This window comes from Eleutherodactylus coqui, chromosome 13, assembly GCF_035609145.1.
Source record: "Eleutherodactylus coqui strain aEleCoq1 chromosome 13, aEleCoq1.hap1, whole genome shotgun sequence".
In the NCBI taxonomy this organism is placed as follows: Eukaryota; Metazoa; Chordata; class Amphibia; order Anura; family Eleutherodactylidae; genus Eleutherodactylus; species Eleutherodactylus coqui.
Genome location: NC_089849.1, coordinates 93,114,357 through 93,131,866, shown reverse-complemented (window position 1 = coordinate 93,131,866; position 17,510 = coordinate 93,114,357). Strand labels below are relative to the sequence as shown.

The following is a 17,510-nucleotide window of genomic DNA, read 5'->3' as shown; positions in this document are numbered from 1 at the left end:
CCAGCGCTTCCTTGGTCTGGGGTACAAAATCCCCGCCTCCAGAAAGCACTAGCTGTGAGGGCTGTGATTGGTTCATGGAGCACTGCAGTGATTGGCTGAGTCACCGCGCTCAAGAACCAATCAGAGCTAGCGCTTTCTGGAGGCTGGGATTTTGACCCCCTGACCAGGAAGCACTGGGGGAAAACTACGAGCAAGACCTGTCTTTCCACGGTCGTATAAAACATATGTCCCAGAAAATAGAGCAGGAGGGAGTTACCCTGCGTACAACGCAACGGGATTTTTTTAAAAATCGCATCGCACTTGTATGCCGTGTGATTTGCGTGCGAGCGAGATTTTTACCACTGAAACTATGGGAAGTACTTGCTATTTTTTTTCACACGGATGAAAAACATGTCTAAGGCCGGCTTCAGCCCAGCGTAATTTAATAGCGCGTACACAGGTGATGTAAGGACGCATAATACACAGCGAATGGCGTCCGTAAAAGTACATCGGTTGTCATGGATGCATTCACACTTGCACCTATACATTTCATATAATACCGTATGAATGTAAAACAGAAAGCAGCATGTTCTTTTTTACCGCGTATTATGCGCCATACAGCCCTGTTGGTCTCTACGGGCGCGTAATACATGCTGTATATTACATATGTGCAGCACCTATATGCAACGGCGCGGGACGTTAAAAAAAAAAAAGTCAGACTGCGCATGACAGCGTACGTGAAAAATCGCTGACATAGGCCTCCAGCACACGGGCGGAAATTCCGTGGTGGGATTTCCCGCAGAATTTCCGCCCGTAGAAGCTGCCATAGGATTGTGTTAGAAAACGCAATCCTAGGCAGACAGCCGCGATTTGTCTGCGCAAAATCACGCGCAGAAAACAAACCGCGGCATGCTCCATTTCTGTGCGGGGCTCATTTACCCGGCTGCCGGCTCCGGTGTGCGCATCAACAGCCGGAGCTGCGGAAGCAGGTGAGTACATGCTGGTCTCTGCAGCGGCTCGGGTTCCCACTGACACAGCGGTAAAGCAGTGCGGTATACACCCTCGTGAAGCCCGGCCCGAGGCTGCCATCACATAAGCGTACACGCAATAGCGCACGTCTTAGCGCAAATATTTTTGCACTATAAACAAAGGTTTTTGCACGCCTGTCGGAGAATCGTACCGCACTTTTCCCGCCCGCTGGGCATGTTTATTTCTGCGCGGGACAGAAACGCACCCCAGATTGAATGGCTAACTCGTCTAATGAGTTTTCCTTTTGCAGCAGAATTGCGCGGTGTTTCACGCATCTCCTTGCGAGGGTTTTTGGTGCACAAATAGGCAGAAAAATAGAACGTTATTTTTTTTTTCCTGTGACCAAAATAGGCGCACAAACTACGGAAATACGAACGAACTCCGTGAAATCCACAGATTCTGTTCTCTGCGTTTCGCCGTGCGAAGTCAACCTAAAAGAAAAACCGCGGCGTGCTCCATACAGCCGTGATCTGCGCCGTTTCGTAGCCCTGTATCCCTTGGAGCCTCCTTGTTTATCGCACGGACCTGCGATGTTAAGGCCATGCGATTTTAGAAACTCTTACTAACTTTCTCGTGATAAAATTGCAGCGGCGACGCGATGCCACGTTTTTCCCAAGAAAAAAGCATCGCCGAAACTACAAAATCGCGTGAACACAGCAGCCATATCGCTGTCGCCTGTCATGGATGCAATGCATTTTTTTTAGGCAAAAACACTGGCGACCGGAGTGTGAAGCTTCGTACGGATATCACGCCTGTGAATACAGCGTATCACACGCCCTGGGCGGGTTATCGGCGCGCTGCTCTACACGCAGCTGTAACACCCGCTTACCCTGTCACATAAATATTAACCTTTTTTTCAGCAGAACGTTAAAAAAAATCAATTTTTATGTCCTAGAAAGGCGGCAGGAAATACACAGCCTCGCAGAGGTTAATGCAATCAATAAATAGCTGGTAACACTGCACAGTATTGTAGAGCAGCTGCTGGGGAACTACAAGTCCCAGCAGGCCGCCGACAGCTTATGTGCGCGCACAGAGCAGTTCCAGCAGCGGCCTGTAGGGGCGCTGTAGAGCACTCACCTGTACCAGCGCAGACCCCTCTCGTAGTGCCGGTCGAAGTAGTGCGGCTCAGCGCCCGCCGCCCGGACGTCGGGGTGGACCCGCAGGAACTCCAGCAGCGCCCGCGTCCCTCCTTTCTTCACCCCGATGATGATGGACTGCGGCAGCCGCTTGCTGAGCGTCATAGGACCCTCCTGGGTCTGCAGCCTAGCGCTGGGCAGCAGGCGCCTCCACAGCGCCCCCTGCCGCCCGTCCAGTTGTTCCCTGCTGGGGTCCAGGTGAGGCTGCAGGTCCTCGTCCTCCATGGGGGGCGCTGGCAGGGCCAGGCAGTACAGGACATAGAGGGACATGAGCAGGGAGCAGAGCAGCGCAGCCAGCCTCCTGGAGACGGGCAGGGGCTCAGGGGCTGCCATGGTCGCCCACAACATGCCATGTTAGGTGATGGGTGCCATGGCATTACAGAGTCAGTGGGGCATCCTCCTGTGTGGGTGCAGCGCCCCCCTGTAGGCTGCAGGCATCCTCTGGCACATGCATGCAGTCATATCCATTCGGCTGACAGTGGGACGAAGCTGCAGCTGTGGCCAGCTCCCCTCCTGCACAGCTAACTGTCACTGCTGCACGTGGGGACACTAAACTTCTCAGTGCCATCAGGGCGGCCGCCAATCAGCAGCCTAAACTGACATCCCTGGAATGTGGGGAGGGGGTCTGGCCCGTCCCTCACCGCCCTGCATGCAGGCTTTGTTCTCCGGCAGGACCGCGGTGGGACGCAGCGTCTCCGGGCCGGAAGATGCTTCTACCCCGAGGAAAGGATGGATCGCTGGATCGCTCGCATCACAACCACGAAGGATAATTCCTTCGCTCAGCGTTCGTTTTATGCAAGCGGGAAAATCGGTGCTCGCTAATCATCTACTGTTCTATCCCCCGTGTTTCCGCATAAAAGCTGCTTTTTATCGCAACGCGCCAAATCTGCCTCGCCATGCGTTTTTAACATTAGGGGAAAAAAACGCAATTCTAACACGGGCGGCAGCGATGCGGGATTATTCTAAAAAAGCATCGCTGACGCTCAAAAGTCGCAGAGACAGATGCAAGTTTGCTGCGGCAAAATCGCGATCGCCCGTGTGCAGCTAGCCGTAGGGCGCTTACACTCTGGTGATCGTGATATCGCCGTGTGAAAATCGCAACTTTTTTCCGATTTTTTTTGAGCATCCGAGAAGTTTTTTTCTTGCAAAAACATCGCTGCCACTTGTGATTTTTTTTTTTTGTGCGCGTTTTTTTAAGCACGATTTTGCCGTGATTCTTTTGGCGCGGAGATCAGAAGGACTTTCTAATGTTAAAAACGCATCGCACGAAAACCGCAATAAAAAGGCGGCTCCATGCGAAAACATGGGAGATTAAAAAAACGCAGAAAGATAAGACGCGCCACGATTTTTCTTTTTTTCTCGCATCAGTAAAAAAAAACATCACAAATGGGAATCAAAGCGTTAAAAATCATCGGTTTCATATTTCTGCCTTTTCACTCACATCGGTCAAAAATAGCGTAATTTTCTTGTAAGTGTGAAGGCGCCGTTTGGGCTCACACTGGCGATGGCGATATCGCCACGAGGAAATCGCAGTTTTGTTCCTGGGATGTTTGAGTGTCAGGGATGCCGCTCGGGATTTTCTTGCACGTTTTTTCACACAAGTTTGCCGCGATTTTTTAGCGCGAAAATTAATAGGACTTTCTAGTCTTACAATCGCATCGCGCAAAAAGCGCAAGTTTGTTCTTTGCGATGTGAGAAAAAGAAGGCTGCACGGGGAAACATGGGAGATTTACTGACTAGCCTACTTTACACTTAGCCTGGGTTCACACAGGGCGGATTTGCCGCGGTTTTGCCGCAGCAGATCCGCCCGCGGCAAAACCGCCCGCGTCCGCTAATCTCGGGATTAGCCAGCCATGTGGACGAGGTTTCTCAGAAATCTCGTCCACACGGGACGGCTAATCCGCTGCGGTAAATCCGGTTGAAACCGCCGCAGCCGCAGTTTCAGAAGATGCATCATGTCTATTTACTTTCTTTTTTGTGTTTATTTATGTCACGGCCGCGCTCTCCTCTATGGGAGCGCCGGTCGCAACGGAAAAGCATGCGGCCGAGCCGCTTCAAACCCGCCGCGGCTTAAATCGCAGCGGTTCTCCCGGCGGAAATCTCGCGGTTTTTGCTGCGGCCAAACCGCGAGATTTCCGACGGGAATCCGCCCTGTGTGAACCCAGCCATAATGTGTTCGAAAACTTTTATTACATCTTTTTTGAGGAGGAGATGGAGAAACCCCTCAGAAATTGCGCCATTTTATTTGGGTTTCGTTTTTACGGCGCTCACCATTCATTAGAAATAGCCTGATAATTTTTATATCAGATTGGCGCGATACCAAGTGCAGGCCGCTCTCACACACAGTATCGGTAAAATGCATCAATAATGAACGTGGTGTTTTACCGCGATTTTTAGCGCCATTATTGAACACAGGTTACTGTTTTCTCAGCGCTCTTTAAAGCGTCCCACCATGATGGGCGATGAGGTCCGTTAAAACGCGTGAAAATAGAGCAGACAGCGCTTGAAAATCGCAGCATTAGAAACCGCGTTTGAGCGCAGGTCTGTGAGGCCCCGGTAAAAACAATGAGAGCGTTGTAAAAAGCGCTTGTGTGAGAGTCGCCTTATAGATATTTTTATGTTTTACCACTTTTGCACAATAACACATTTTTAAAGAAAAATAATTGGATCCGCGTCGCCGCGTGCTAAGATTGAGGTACGGGGGGGGGGGGGGAGGGGTTGGATTTCTATTGTGTTTTTTGGGAGGCAAATGACAGGAAAATAACGATCCCGGCGTTAGGTTTTTAAATGATTTTTACGTAGTTCACCAAGCCAAACATTCTCATTGGTCGTTAGAAGTGACGCCTGGTATTAGATTCTCATTGGTCGTTAGAAGTGATGCCTGGTATTAGATTCTCATTGGTCGTTAGAAGTGACGCCTGGTATTAGATTCTCATTGGTCGTTAGAAGTGATGCCTGGTATTAGATTCTCATTGGTCATTAGAAGTGATGCCTGGTATTAGATTCTCATTGGTCGTTAGAAGTGATGCCTGGTATTAGATGCTCATTGGTCGTTAGAAGTGATGCCTGGTATTAGATTCTCATTGGTCGTTAGAAGTGACGCCTGGTATTAGATTCTCATTGGTCGTTAGAAGTGATGCCTGGTATTAGATGCTCATTGGTCGTTAGAAGTGATGCCTGGTATTAGATTCTCATTGGTCGTTAGAAGTGATGCCTGGTATTAGATTCTCATTGGTCGTTAGAAGTGATGCCTGGTATTAGATTCTCATTGGTCGTTAGAAGTGATGCCTGGTATTAGATTCTCATTGGTCGTTAGAAGTGATGCCTGGTATTAGATTCTCATTGGTCGTTAGAAGTGATGCTTGGTATTAGATTCTCATTGGTCGTTAGAAGTGATGCCTGGTATTAGATTCTCATTGGTCGTTAGAAGTGATGCCTGGTATTAGATTCTCATTGGTCGTTAGAAGTGATGCCTGGTATTAGATTCTCATTGGTCGTTAGAAGTGACGCCTGGTATTAGATTCTCATTGATCGTTAGAAGTGATGCCTGATATTAGATTCTCATTGGTCGTTAGAAGTGACGCCTGGTATTAGATTCTCATTGGTCGTTAGAAGTGATGCCTGGTATTAGATTCTCATTGGTCGTTAGAAGTGATGCCTGGTATTAGATTCTCATTGGTCGTTAGAAGTGATGCCTGGTATTAGATTCTCATTGGTCGTTAGAAGTGATGCCTGGTATTAGATTCTCATTGGTCGTTAGAAGTGATGCCTGGTATTAGATTCTCATTGGTCGTTAGAAGTGATGCCTGGTATTAGATTCTCATTGGTCGTTAGAAGTGACGCCTGGTATTAGATTCTCATTGGTCGTTAGAAGTGACGCCGTTACCAGATTTTCTTTTTTAAAATCTCTTTTGGTATTTTATCTATTTAGAAAGGGTTTTTGTGGGGGAAAAAAATGAATTTTTTTAAAGTGGATTTTTTTTCTCTTGAATGAAACTTTATTGAACTTTTTTAGTTGCTATTGATTTTGGCATGTAAGGGGTTAAGCTGCCAGGATGTGAGGCTTCTCTGTTCCTAGTGGGTAGAGCGGATGCGCAGGTTAAAAGCCCATTAGTGAGGTCAGTAAAAAGGTGTATTGGTGGTCACTAAGGGGTTAAACTGACTTCCTGAATGAACAGGCAAACTGTGTGATCGCTGGCTTGGGCGAATGATTCCTGCTACATGTAAAAGTGCCCGCAGTGCCAAACCTCTGGTTTGCCCACGTGATCCGGGCTCACATGTTTGTTCTTTGCGGTTATGTTAGGGTGACATGCTACGGGTTGTTAAGGCTGCGGCACACATCGCATGATATGTGGTGCATGTAGGACCTAGTCGAACAGTGACAGTACCGGACTGGTGCAGGAAGCAGCACCATTGATTATAGTCAATAGACAATGCCATTTGCCACAGTTTGGTTCCGTTATGAGACGGATCCGTTCCTCGATTCCATTTTCCCATAACTGAGCAGGAAATCGAAATCCCCAGCGTCACTTTCCAAAAAGAGTTAAAGGGGTTTTGTCGGCAAAAAAATCTATACTCACCTGTGCCTTACCGGGCCGTTCACCAGGAAGCTGCTGCTCTCCTGATGTCCCTCCTGCAACCTTTCTATAGCAGGGCAGAAGCTGGCAAAGTTCCAGCTTCTGCCACTGCCGGACGGTAAGTACTGCCGCCCGGGTCGGTGGGCACCACGCCACACGTGATACATCACTCCTAGCCTGGCTGTGTCTAACCTGTGATGTCCTTGGAGAGTCAACTGTGAGTACGCATGTGTCCCCCCTTCCCGGCGTGCTTGCGCACTCAACGTCGACTCTGCTTAATATTACAGGACAGTCCTGGCCAGGTCGATGAGGTAAAAAGCTTTCATAATGCCCCCTGTTCACGGCAGTGATGGAATATCGCTAGTGATATGCCACCGCGGGGGGGAGAACGGACAGGTCTCTGCGGTGAGCCTATCTAATAGACAGGCTCACCGCGGAAAATCGCAGCATGCTGCGAATTTAATCCCGCGAGCTGAGAATCGCTAGGATTCTCCACTTGTGGACGTGGGGCTCCGCTTTCCATAGTTAGCCTACGGAAAGCGTGTCATGTGAGGTCCGCTGGCGATTTATTACCGCGGATCTCGCAATAAAAACTCGCCTGTGGACAGCCAGCCTAAGAGTGCGTTGTGGTGCCAGGACTGCTATTCACAACCTCTTATATATAACGCCGCGCGCACTTGAGCCCCTCTTTTTCGGTTTGCATGTTTGTAACATCATCATGAAAACGTTCACAAATCGTACATTAGGTGGGGCAGAGCGGCTGCTGTCTGCGATATACCACCAAAACAAACGTTCCACATGGCAGCGACTTCGCCAACCGTATCCGCTGACGGCACTTATGTAGCAACTAATGACATTAATGAACGTTCCAGCTAAAAGAAATATCACTGATGATGATTGCGCACAAGGTTGATATGCCAATTACGCAGCGCCTCATAATCAGATTTTTGACGAACACATGATTTGGCGCATTGTTATTTGCCCTCTGATGATCTGACTACGGGGGACATTTGGTAAAGCTTTTACGCCAGGACTCAGGTGTAAAGAAATTCTGAACTTTTTGCACAATTTTTATTTGCTTTTGGCTTTTTAGTTTCTTGCACCCGCCTTGCAAGGCTTGCTAGAAGGGGGACAGATTTATGTATAACTAGCTTACCTGTCGCGCGTTGCTGCAAAGACAGACATACATTCATTCGTTTTTATATATCTGCATAACCAATCACAGTGCAGCTTTCATGTTACCTCAGTGATATAATATATAACAACCAATCAGAGCGCAGCTTTCATGTTACCTCAGTGGTGTAATATATAACAACCAATCGCAGTGCAGGTTACATGTTACCTCAGCTTTATAATATATGACACCCAATCACAGCGCAGCTTTCATGTTACCTCAGCAGTATAATATATAACAACCAATCACAGCGCAGCATTCAGTTTACCTCAGCGGTATAATATATAGCAACTAGAGATGAGCGAACGTGCTCGGCCCCGCCCCTTTTTCGCCCGAATACCGCGATTTTCGAGTACTTCCGTACTCGGGCGAAAAAATTCGGGGGGCGCCGTGGCAGCGCGGGGGGTTGCAGCGGGGAGTGGGGGGAGAGGGAGAGAGGGCTCCCCCCTGTTCCCTGCTGCTACCCCCCGCACCGCCACGCCTCTCCCCGCCCCCCCGGCGCCCCCCGAATCTTTACGCGCGAGTACTGAAGTACTCGAAAATGGCGGTACTCGGGTGCGTAAGTACTCATTACGAGTACGTTCGCTCATCTCTAATAGCAACCGATCACAGATCAGCTTTCATGTAGCCTCAGTAGTATAAGAAATAGCAACCAATCACAGCACAGCTTTCATGTTGCCTCAGCAGTATAAGAAATAGCAACGAATCACAGCACAGCCTTCATTTTACCTCAGCATTCTCAATATCCAGCAATTGTCTTACGAAACGTTCGGCGGATGCATCATTTTGTAGTTGAACACTCATCCCGTTGCTCGTAATGCCTTTTGCTTTTGTGCTTGAAATGGACATCAAACGATCTTTGTCTGGGGGGCATAAATGTTGATGATGCTCGCACGCGCGCCACCTATCGTAGGATAGTTGTACTATGCCAGTAACCTTCCCAGGAGTGTACTCAGCAACTTCCCAAAATTTCATGGCGATTGGATGAATGGTGTAGTAATGCATAAAGGACAAACAGACAGACATACATTCATTTATATATATCAGGAAGTGAGAGAATTAGATTCCGTACGTAAAATTTGGACGCTAATTCTTTTGCGCTTAGAATTGAATAATCGAGTTGGGACCCATTAGCATTTCCTATTTATGACATAATCAATGCTCGTGCCAAATGTCATGTTTTTATGACATCGGGAAGCGAGAAAATTAGATTCCGTACGTATAATTTGGCCGCTAATTCTTCTTTGGCGCTTAGAATTGAATAATCGAGTTGGGACCCATTAGCTTTTCCTATTTATGACATAATCAATGCTTGTGCCAAATTTCATGTTTCTACGACATTGGGAAGTGAGAGAATTAGTGGCAAGGATGGAAATCGAACGATCTACGTGGGGGGGGCGTAACTGTCGACGACGCTCGCACACACGCCATTTATCATAGGATAGATGGACTATGCCAGTAATCTTCCCAGGAGTGTACTCAACAACTTCCCAAAGTTTCATGGCGATCGGATGAATGGTGTAGTAGCGCATAAAGGACAAACAGACACGCACACAAACAGAAAGACAGACACGCATACATTCAATTTTATATATATAGATCTATGCCAGAAATGCACGCCAGGACCTTTCATAGATTTCCGTGTAGGTGTGCAGAGGTGCCGAGATGCGACTAATACGTAAAGAGACTAACTCTTTTTTTCCGTATTAGGTGTATTGTGTGTTGGTGGAAATTATACTAAGGCGGGTGTCATTAATGCCAGTCTTAGTAAATTTTCCCCAACAACTAGAATAATACTGTGCCGTATGCACATAAATATTACTTTAACCCCTTAGTGCTAAAGCCTGTTTGAGCCTTAAAGACCAACTACCGTATTTTTCGCTTTATAAGACGCACTTTTTCCCCCTCCAAAGCAGGGGGGAAAAGTTGCTGCGTCTTATAGAGCGAATGTGCCCAAAAATGTGTTCCGATCGCCATTTTTAGCGTGATCATGAATTTATCGTGAGAACGCGATTTAGTTAGCGCGATCACGTGTTAAACTCGCGATCGCACGAACAAATGTGCAACCAGTCTCCTCCCCACTGCCGCCCATACATACCTCTGATTGGTCGTGAGCGCCAGCGGGTACTACTGCTGCTCCCCGCCTCCACCAAACGGCTTCCTTCCTTCCTCCTGCTGCACACAAGCGCCGCTGTGGTATGGAGCGCCGGTTTTTCAGACCTCTGCTGCTCCCTCTGCTCCATCACCCGGCACTATCCCTGCACTGTCCCTGGGTGAGTTCAATTTTTTTCCCCCTATTTTCCCGCTCTAAAACGGAGGTGCGTCCTATAGACCGGTGCGTCTAATAGAACGAAAAATACGATAATTTTTCAGTTCTTTTCATCGTCCCGTTTCTAGAGCAATAACTTTTTAAGTTTCCCATTGGCACGGCCATATATGAGGGCTTGGTTTTTGCAGGCCAAGTTATGTTTTTTAATCGCATCATTTTTGGGTACATATAATGGATTGTATGACTTTTGGGGGATTGGGGAGAAAAAAAGAAATTGCCATCGTTTTTGGATTTCCTTTTTGTGGAGTTCAGCATGCAGAATAAATATGTCATGACATTATTCTGTAGGTAACCACAATGCCAAGTCAGGCCGCCGTCTCCCAGCACCGCACGGATCGCGGTATAACGCTCCCATTGTTCTCAATGGAACCGCCCAGACAGCCGCTCCATCACAGCGCTTCTCAGCGCTGCAATTTTCGAGCGCTGTCTGTTCTATTTTTGAGTGTTTACCCCTCCTTATCAATGAGGTCGCAAACTAAAGTCAAACGCAGCAAAACGCCTCAATTTAAACCGCCGCTCTTATCGCATCGCATGTGTGAAGGAGGCCTTATACAGTTTTTTTTATGTTTTGCTATTTTTGTCCCCAAAACCCCAAAATGTTAAGGTTTGCTTTTCTGTTGCCACATTCCAAGAGCGAAACTGTTTCACACTTTTTAATTGTAGCCTTTGTTCCATACGGCCTGTTGATCGTTTTCTGTTCCGTTTTTTGTAAGGCTAGCTGGCAAAAATAGCTATTTTCACCATGTTTGTGTATGGCATGCGGGTTAAATAAAGTACTAACTTTTTTCTGTGGATCATTATGAACACGGCAATATCAGATTCTTTTTTTTTTTTACAACATCGCAAAGTTGGAGTCTTGGCATTTTTTTTACATTTTTTTTTACTATATTTTAGTTTTATTGTCACTTTTTATTTTTGTCCCACTATGGAACTTGAATGTCACCATCTTTTATCGTTCCTATAATATACTGCTATACTTCAGACTACTAGTAGTGGAACGCGGAAATGGGAAGCAGTACACAATCCTTTTAAACAGTGTTGTTACTGCACTACTATGAACGTGCTAGAACTAAACACTGTCTGTACTCCCAAGACGGGTGGTGGTATAGAATTAAGTCTTTGTCCATAACCAAGGAGCACTGTTCCCATAACTAAAAACCTCAGCAGCATTTCCCTACACAACAGGCCTGTTGTACTAGTGTGCACACTTATGATTCGGGTTGGAGCAGATCTCACTTACAGTTTGTCGCTGAACAGTACAAGCATCTCTATTCTGGTATTCCCTTAACCATTTCCAATTACACAAGCCGTTGCACGTGGACCTTGTAAAAGCAGCATCAGCAATTGATCTGCCTCTGTGCAGATCATGGATCTGTTGACTCCTCGAAGGTTCCAGTGGGTTTAGGGTGAGACTCCTGGTGCGTCTCCTTCCAGATGCTCTGTCTCCTCTCACTCACGGATGAGTCCTGCAATATTTTTGAGTTGTGGCAGCGCATTCGTTTCACAGGCCTGCACACAAGCACCTCTCTCTAGCTCTTGCACCACTTCCTATGGAGCTCTACTGACTGTAGGATCTGTGAAGGAGGTGGGCTCACAGGTCCTTATCCACTAACCACTATGCTTGGGAGCTGATTCTGGACTAGTGACATGATAAAGGCTGTGTTAACTCTAGAGATGAGCGAGCACCCAAATGCTCGGGTGCTCGTTACTCGGGACGAAATTTTCGCGATGCTCGAGGGTTCTTTTCGAGTAACGAACCCCATTGAAGTCAATGGGTGACCCGAGCATTTTTGTATATCGCCGATGCTCGCTAAGGTTTCCATTTGTGAAAATCTGGGCAATTCAAGAAAGTGATGGGAACAACACAGCAACGGATAGGGCAGGCGAGGGGCTACATGTTGGGCTGCATCTCAAGTTCACAGGTCCCACTATTAAGCCACAATAGCGGCAAGAGTGCCCCCCCCCTCCCAACAACTTTTACTTCCGAAAAGCCCTCATTAGCAATGCATACCTTAGCTAAGCACCACACTACCTCCAACAAAGCACAATCACTGCCTGCATGACACTCTGCTGCCACTTCTCCTGGGTTACATGCTGCCCAACCCCCCCGCACGACCCAGTGTCCACAGCGCACACCAAAGTGTCCCTGCGCAGCCTTCAGCTGCCCTCATGCCACACCACCCTCATGTCTATTTATAAGTGTGTCTGCCATGGGGGGAGGAACCGCAAGCACACACTGCAGAGGGTTGGCACGGCTAGGCAGCGACCCTCTTTAAAAGGGGCGGGGCGATAGCCCACAATGCTGTACAGAACAATGAGAAATATAATCCTGTGCCACCGCCATCAGGAGCTGCACACGTGGGCATAGCAATGGGGAATCTATGTGCCACACACTATTCATTCTGTCAAGGTGTCTGCATTCCCCCAGTCAGACCGCATTTTTTTATAAATAGTCACAGGCAGGTACAACTCCGCAATGGGAATTCCGTGTGCACCCACAGCATGGGTGGCTCCCTGGAGCCCACCGGCTGTACATAAATGTATCCCATTGCAGTGCCCATCACAGCTGAGGTAACGTCCGATTAAATGCAGGTGGGCTTCGGCCCACACTGCATGCCCCACTCAGACTGGGGTTCTTTAGAAGTGGACACATGCAGTTACAACTCCCTGTGGACCCACAGCATGGGTGGGTGCCAGCAAGCCACCGGCGGTACATAAATATATCCCATTGCATTGCCCATCACAGCTGAGGTAATGTCATGTTTAATGCAGGTGGGCTTCGGCCCACACTGAATGCCCCAGTCAGACTGGGGTTCTTTAGAAGTGGACACATGCAGTTACAACTCTGTGTGGACCGACAGCATGGGTGGCTCCCTGGAACCCACCGGCTGTACATAAATGTATCCCATTGCAGTGCCCAACACAGCTGATGTAACGTCATGTTTAATGCAGTTGGGCTTCGGCCCACACTGCATGCCCCAGTCAGACTGGGGTTCTTTAGAAGTGGACACATGCAGTTACAACTCCGTGTGGACCGACAGCATGGGTGGCTCCCTGGAACCCACCGGCTGTACATAAATGTATCCCATTGCAGTGCCCATCACAGCTGATGTAACGTCAGCTTTAATGCAGGTGGGCAAAAAATTAATTGGATTACACTGTAGGCGAGGGCCCCAAAAAATTGGTGTACCAACAGTACTAATGTACGTCAGAAAAATTGCCCATGCCCAACCAAGAGGGCAGGTGAAACCCATTAATCGCTTTGGTTAATGTGGCTTAATTTGTAACTAGGCCTGGAGGCAGCCCAGTTAAAATAAAAATTGGTTCAGGTGCAAGTTTCAACGCTTTAATGAGCATTGAAACGTATAAAAATTGTTTACAAAAATTATATGACTGAGCCTTGTGGGCCTAAGAAAAATTGCCCGTTCGGCGTGATTGCGTCAGGTTTCAGGAGGAGGAGCAGGAGGAGGAGGTTGAATATTATACACAGATTGATGAAGCTAAAAGGTCCACATTTTTGATGGTGATAGAGAACAATGCTTCCATCCGCGGGTGCAGCCTACGTATTGTTTAGGTATTGCTGCTGTCTGCTGGTGGAGAAGAGAAGTCTGGGGAAATCCAGGCTTTGTTCATCTTGATGAGTGTAAGCCTGTCGGCACTGTCGGTTGACAGGCGGGTACGCTTATCTGTGATGATACCCCCAGCCGCACTAAACACCCTCGCGGACAAGACGCTAGCCGCAGGACAAGCAAGCACCTCCAGGGCATACAGCGCGAGTTCAGGCCACGTGTCCAGCTTCGACACCCAGTAGTTGTAGGGGGCAGAGGCGTCACGGAGGACGGTCGTGCGATCGGCTACGTACTCCCTCACCATCCTTTTACAGTGCTCCCGCCGACTCAGCCTTGACTGGGGAGCGGTGACACAGTCTTGCTGGGGAGCCAGAAAGCTGTCAAAGGCCTTAGAGAGTGTTCCCCTGCCTGTGCTGTGCATGCTGCCTGATCACTGCGCCTCCCCTGCTACCTGTCCCTCGGAACTGCGCCTTCAGCCACTAGCGCTGTCGGATGGGAATTTTACCATCAGTTTGTCCGCCAGGGTCCTGTGGTATAGCATCACTCTCGAACCCCTTTCCTCTTCGGGTATGAGAGTGGAAAGGTTCTTCTTATACCGTGGGTCGAGCAGTGTGTACACCCAGAAATCCGTAGTGGCCAGAATGTGTGTAACGTGAGGGTCACGAGAAAGGCATCCTAACATGAAGTCAGCCATGTGTGCCAGGGTACCTGTACGCAATACATGGCTGTCCTCACTAGGAAGATCACTTTCAGGATCCTCCTCCTCAGGCCATACACGCTGAAAGGATGACAGGCAAGCAGCATGGGTACCCTCAGCAGTGGGCCAAGTTGTCTCTTCCCCCTCCTCCTCCTCCTCCTCCTCAACGCGCTGAGATATAGACAGGAGGGTGCTCTGACTATCCAGCGACATATTGTCTTCCCCCGCCTCTGTTTCCGAGCGCAAAGCGTCTGCCTTTATGCTTTGCAGGGAACTTCTCAAGAGGCATAGCAGAGGAATGGTGACGCTAATGATTGCAGCATCGCCGCTCACCATCTGGGTAGACTCCTCAAAGTTTCCAAGGACCTGGCAGATGGCTGCCAACCAGGCCCACTCTTCTGTAAAGAATTGAGGAGGCTGACTCCCACTGCGCCGCCCATGTTGGAGTTGGTATTCCACTATAGCTCTACGCTGCTCATAGACCCTGGCCAACATGTGGAGCGTAGAGTTCCACCGTGTGGGCACGTCGCACAGCAGTCGGTGCACTGGCAGATTAAACCGATGTTGCAGGGTGGCAGCGTCCGTGTGGGACTTGCGGAAATGTGCGCAGAGCCGGCGCACCTTTCTGAGCAGGTCTGACAAGCGTGGGTAGCTTTTCAGAAAGCGCTGAACCACCAAATTAAAGACATGGGCCAGGCATGGCACGTGTGTGAGGCTGCAGAGCCGCCACCAGGTTACGGCCGTTGTCACACACGACCATGCCCGGTTGGAGGCTCAGCGGCGCAAGCCAACGGTCGGTCTGCTCTGTCAGACCCTGCAGCAGTTCGTGGGCCGTGTGCCTCTTCTCTCCTAAGCTGAGTAGTTTCAGCACGGCCTGCTGACGCTTGCCCACCGATGTGCTGCCGTGCCGCGCGACACCGACTGCTGGTGACGTGCTGCTGCTGACACATCTTGATTGCGAGACAGAGGTTGTGTAGGAGGAGGAGGAGGAGGAGGAGGGTGGTTTAGTGGAGGAAGCATACACCGCTGCAGATACCACCACCGAGCTGGGGCCCGCAATTCTGGGGGTGGGTAGGACGTGAGCGGTCCCAGGCTCAGACTCTGTCCCAGCCTCCACTAAATTCACCCAATGTGCCGTCAGGGAGATATAGTGGCCCTGCCCGCCTGTGCTTGTCCACGTGTCCGTTGTAAGGTGGACCTTGCCAGTAACCGCGTTGGTGAGGGCGCGTACAATGTTGCGGGAGACGTGGTCGTGCAGGGCTGGGACGGCACATCGGAAAAAGTAGTGGCGACTGGGAACTGAGTAGCGCGGGGCCGCAGCCGCCATCATACCTTTGAAAGCCTCCGTTTCCACAACCCTATACGGCAGCATCTCCAGGCTGATAAATTTGGCTATGTGCACGTTTAACGCTTGAGCGTGCGGGTGCGTGGTGCCGTACTTGCGCTTGCGCTCCAACACTTGCGCTAGCGACGGCTGGACGGTGCGCTGAGAGACATTGGTGGATGGGGCCGAGCACAGCGGAGGTGCGGTTGTGGGTGCAGGCCAGAAGACGGTAGTGCCTGTGTCCTGAGAGGGGGGTTGGATCTCAGTGGCAGGTTGAGGCACAGGGGGAGAGGCAGTGGTGCAAACCGGAGGCGGTGAACGGCCTTCGTCCCACCTTGTGGGGTGCTTGGCCATCATATGCCTGCGCATGCTGGTGGTGGTGAGGCTGGTGGTGGTGGCTCTCCGGCTGATCTTGGCGCGACAAAGGTTGCACACCACTGTTCGTCGGTCGTCTGCACTCTCAGTGAAAAACTGCCAGACCTTTGAGCACCTCGGTCTCTGCAGGGTGGGATGGCGCGAGGGGTCGCTTTGGGAAACAGTTGGTGGATTATTCGGTCTGGCCATGCCTCTACCCCTGGCCACCGCACTGCCTCTTGCAACCTGCCCTGCTGCTGCACTTGCCTCCCCCTCTGAAGACCTGTCCTCAGTAGGCTTAGCAAACCAGGTGGGGTCAGTCACCTCATCGTCCTGCTGCTCTTCCTCCGAATCCTCTGTGCGCTCCTCCCTCGGACTTACTCCAATTACTACTACCTGAGTGATAGACAACTGTGTCTCATCGTCATCGTCCTCCTCACCCACTGAAAGCTCTTGAGACAGTTGCCGGAAGTCCCCAGCCTCATCCCCCGGACCCCGGGAACTTTCCAAAGGTTGGGCATCGGTCACGACAAACTCCTCCAGTGGGAGAGGATTCGGAACCATTGCTGCCCATTCTGGGCAGGGGCCGGAGAACAGTTCCTGGGAGTCTGCCTGCTCCTCAGAATGTGTCATTGTAATGGAGTGAGGAGGCTGGGAGGAAGGAGGAGCAGCAGCCAGAGGATTCAGAGTTGCAGCAGGGGACGGCGCAGAATTCTGGGTGGTCGATAGATTGCTGGATGCACTTTCTGCCATCCACGACAGGACCTGCTCACACTGCTCATTTTCTAATAAAGGTCTACCGCGTGGACCCATTAATTGTGAGATGAATGTGGGGACGCCAGAAACGTGCCTCTCTCCTAATCCCGCAGCAGTCGGCTGCGATACACCTGGATCAGGAGCTTGGCCTGTGCCCACACCCTGACTTGGGCCTCCGCGTCCTCGCCCGCGTCCACGTCCTCTAGGCCTACCCCTACCCCTCAGCATGCTGTATTACCAGTAGTGCAGAAACAGAACGCTGTAATTAAATGTGCCGCTTATTGGCCTGTGGTTGGAGGCTGACTTCCCTTACGGAACGCCCAGCAGATCCAGGAAACAATTTTGCGCAAGCCTGCTGTAACGCTTAGCTGCGTAATAATTAGGACTACTACCCCCAGCAGATAGATACTGTAGGCAGCGTATAATATTATGTATACTGTTTCCCTCTGGCGCGATGACGGCGCTGATGTAACAGAGACAGCAGATCCAGGAAACAATTTTGCGCAAGCCTGCTGTAACGCTTAGCTGCGTATTAATTAGGACTACTACCCCCAGCAGATAGATACTGTAGGCAGCATATAATATT

At 49.7% G+C, this 17,510-nt stretch overlaps 1 protein-coding gene across 1 annotated transcript in view; it reads right to left on the bottom strand.

The window, feature by feature from the left end:
* The window catches only part of LOC136588699 (heparan sulfate glucosamine 3-O-sulfotransferase 3A1-like), a 104,483-nt gene extending 101,829 nt beyond the window's left edge, over positions 1 to 2,654 (bottom strand). Inside the window, exon 1 of the mRNA XM_066588106.1 lies at positions 2,086 to 2,654. Coding sequence (XP_066444203.1) covers positions 2,086 to 2,492 — 407 coding nt within the window. The 5' untranslated portion in view covers positions 2,493 to 2,654. The remainder of the gene's footprint in view (positions 1 to 2,085) is intronic.
* Between the last annotated feature and the right edge of the window lie 14,856 nt (positions 2,655 to 17,510).